This window comes from Acanthisitta chloris, unplaced genomic scaffold, assembly GCF_000695815.1.
Source record: "Acanthisitta chloris isolate BGI_N310 unplaced genomic scaffold, ASM69581v1 Scaffold44483, whole genome shotgun sequence".
In the NCBI taxonomy this organism is placed as follows: domain Eukaryota; kingdom Metazoa; phylum Chordata; class Aves; order Passeriformes; family Acanthisittidae; genus Acanthisitta; species Acanthisitta chloris.
The window spans coordinates 1,802-4,826 of record NW_008667348.1 but is presented as its reverse complement, the minus strand read 5'-3'; the positions used below and the strand labels follow the sequence as shown (position 1 = coordinate 4,826).

General features: G+C 42.5%; 1 protein-coding gene across 1 annotated transcript; it reads right to left on the bottom strand.

The window, feature by feature from the left end:
• Positions 1-1,535: 1,535 nt before the first annotated feature.
• On the bottom strand, positions 1,536-2,789 carry TRMT10C (tRNA methyltransferase 10 homolog C (S. cerevisiae)). The gene has a single exon (XM_009072449.1). It carries the CDS (start codon positions 2,787-2,789, stop codon positions 1,536-1,538), a length of 1,254 nt encoding a protein of 417 aa, XP_009070697.1.
• Positions 2,790-3,025: the final 236 nt, after the last annotated feature.

The window sequence follows — 3,025 nt, the reverse complement described above, 5'->3', positions numbered from 1 at the left end:
ACGTGCTCAAGTGACGCCATTTCCAGGTCCCACACGCCTGCGAACCAGTGCGCGGATCCCGGAGTGGTTGTTGGTGTGGAGGAACGGAGTGGAACAGTCACCACGGCAGGGAGTAGAACGCTGAGGTGCCTTCCAACCCAAGTCATTCTGATACTAAGCAGTGAAATGCCCCACGTTGCCTCTTCCTCCCGTGAGGAAAAAGGCTGTCCCAGTGCAGCACACAGACTCGTACAGCCAGTTCTCGCACTACAGGGCTCGAGAGCAGCACCTGAAATGCCTACGGAGCTTTGTGTACTACCCACAGCTGAAAGGAACCAGATCCTTCTCCAAACCAGGGGTGATCCATGCTCAAAGGCCCCTGTGGCACACAGGCACTGGAGGGCAGTATTGGGGTAGTTAATTTTCTGCCTTCCAACCCCCCTCGCAATGGGATGAGTAAGAGATGAAACAGGGAGTGGACCACCACCAACCCCTGGTATATTTGAAGTCTACTCTTCAAAATTCTACTCTCCTAATTTTGGAATTATACTTCCCTAATTTTTTAAATGTTCAGGACCAAGCCCACCCTCTGCCATCACTGACTCTGAATATCAGGGTCGTCAACTAGACTAAATGAAAAATTTAAGCACTCAGAAGGAAGGCCCTCCTTGTCCTACAGACAGCAAGATGAACTGTAAATACAACCCTGTAAATACAGGGAAAACTGTATTTAACAATATACCCTTCGTAGCTCTGCTGCCTGAACACAGCCTTTCACAGAGACACCAAACTATGTATTTTCATCTGGGAGAAATATTAAAAGGCTCCCTCCTCCCAAAGTACTTACTAATAGCACTGTTCATCATCTCAAAAGTTCCAGCATTTTGGGAAATCTACATCACATGGCCTGAAAACACAGGCACTCAGGGATAAAATCTTATACAAATGTATATAAAGTTATGGGTTTTTTTGCAGGATAAACAAATTTGAATTATTCCTTCCAAAGACGGATTTGATTTGTGCCAGCTAGAACACCCAGAAATAAACTCTGCAGCTCTCCACACTCACTCAAGGTTTTAACCACTTGCTTTTAGTTCAGCTATCAAAAGTCAATTCACCTGCACATCAAAAAAGGATTCAAGAAGTAATGTAAGAGAGCTCTTCCACTTCATCTTCACTAATCTTTTAGAATAAAACCAGAGCCGGTCTCCACCCACTGCAAACCCAAAGCAATGAGATGTTCTCGGAAGAACAAGCTTTGCATTCAGTTATAATCACCCCTGTCTGAGCATAGTTCAGCTGAACAGAATATTCTTCGTACAGAGTAGTTTTTTTAGAACATATTATCTCATTTCTCTTACATAATTTTAATAATGTGTGAATAAATTTAAACAGCTGGGCAACTAATCTAAGTGAAAAAAAACACCATAACAACAGTTATGTCAAACAACAATGACATGTTTTGAGATAACAGCTGAAGTTTCAGATGTCCTGAGAAACTGGAGCTTTCAAGAGCACAGTTTGCCTGTAAAAAATTCCTTCTCTTCCCCATCACACTAATTTTGCTTCAGTTTATACTTCTTAGAGTAGCTCTTGGCAAATTGCTTTCGTAATTCTCCCTGTCTCTTCCCAAGTTTAAGTGTGTTGATCAGGTCTAAGGTCTTTTTCAGTTCATTCACAGGTTTGTTTACAAAGCCACAATACTTCCTTTTTGGAACAAATTCCAGAGCCTTCTTCCAGTCGGCAGTATCTTTCAAGGTTAATAAAATATGCATCATTTGATCCAGTGTGAGGTTTTTGGCACCAGAGTTCCAAAGCAAGTACTTCTCCAGTGGAAGTGCTGCAGTCTCCAATCCCAGTCGCTTTGCGTGTGCTAAGGAGACTCCTGTTTTTATGCTCTTGTCAACCATTGACCCAACAATATAGACCTTATCATGCTCAAATGTTTTCATTACCTTAGGAGAATCAGCTGTCAGATAGATGAGCTTATCCTTTGGAAAGACTTCTGTGTAGCACTGGTCTGTTACAGTGATAAGCAGTTTGCCCCATGCCTCTCTGTAATGCTTAATGAATTCCTTCTGATAGAGGCTGTCGTCCTTCAAGTTACAGAAGTGGATGTGGAACGGATCCGCAGATCTCCGATTGCTGCCTTCACTCAGTACTATCTGTCTCACTGCATTTGCAAGTTCTCGGACAGACATGTCTTTTTCATAGGACATGTCAAACACTAGAGGTTGGCCAAAGATCATGGACTGCGCAGCCCTCCAATTGTATGCTCTATCCATAGTGCTGGACCACAAACGCATGAATGGACTCCTGTTGGTCTCACCTGTTTCTGAAGCCTGCTCTTGCACTTCCAGCCTCCTTTCCCTTTTCTCATCCACCTTTCTTCTATTGTTTTTTTTGTGCAATTCTTTAATATGCAAAAATTTCAAATACTTCTTTTGGGCTGACTTGGAAGGACATTCCATAAAGGTTTTTAGCTGTTCTTCACTGATGTTTTCTGGAACCAATCTGCCAGCTAGTCTCCACATCTCCAAAAGTTCACGTGCAGCAGCAAAAGAGGAATGCTCCTTATGCTCAGGGACCGCCTCACTGGCCTCTTCTTGCAACCCAGACTTCATTACCTTCTTCCATGCATCTAAATCTAGTTTTTCCGAGGGTTTGAATGAGTTATCCTGCTTCAGACAAAGTGATAAACTCAGAGTTCTACTGAGTGGAAACAAATCTTTTTTCATCCCATGTTGCGCGGCAAGTGGGAGGACAGAACCTCTTATAATTTTTTTCAGAAGTATATTAGCAGACTGCATGCTTAGACATGTGCTGTGTTCAAACACTTATCTGCAAAACACCAATAAGAGGGGGAAAAAGCTTGTCAGAAATCACGAAGATAATACACAGATTTTTGTCCTTAGTACTGCTGACAGACAATAACTTCTTGGAGAATACTAGAAATTCCAACTTCCACTCTTAACTTTTTTACTGCTTTCTAAATAAGAAGAGTGTACATGGCACTGCTGCAAATGGGCACAGTTGGCTCTGCTGC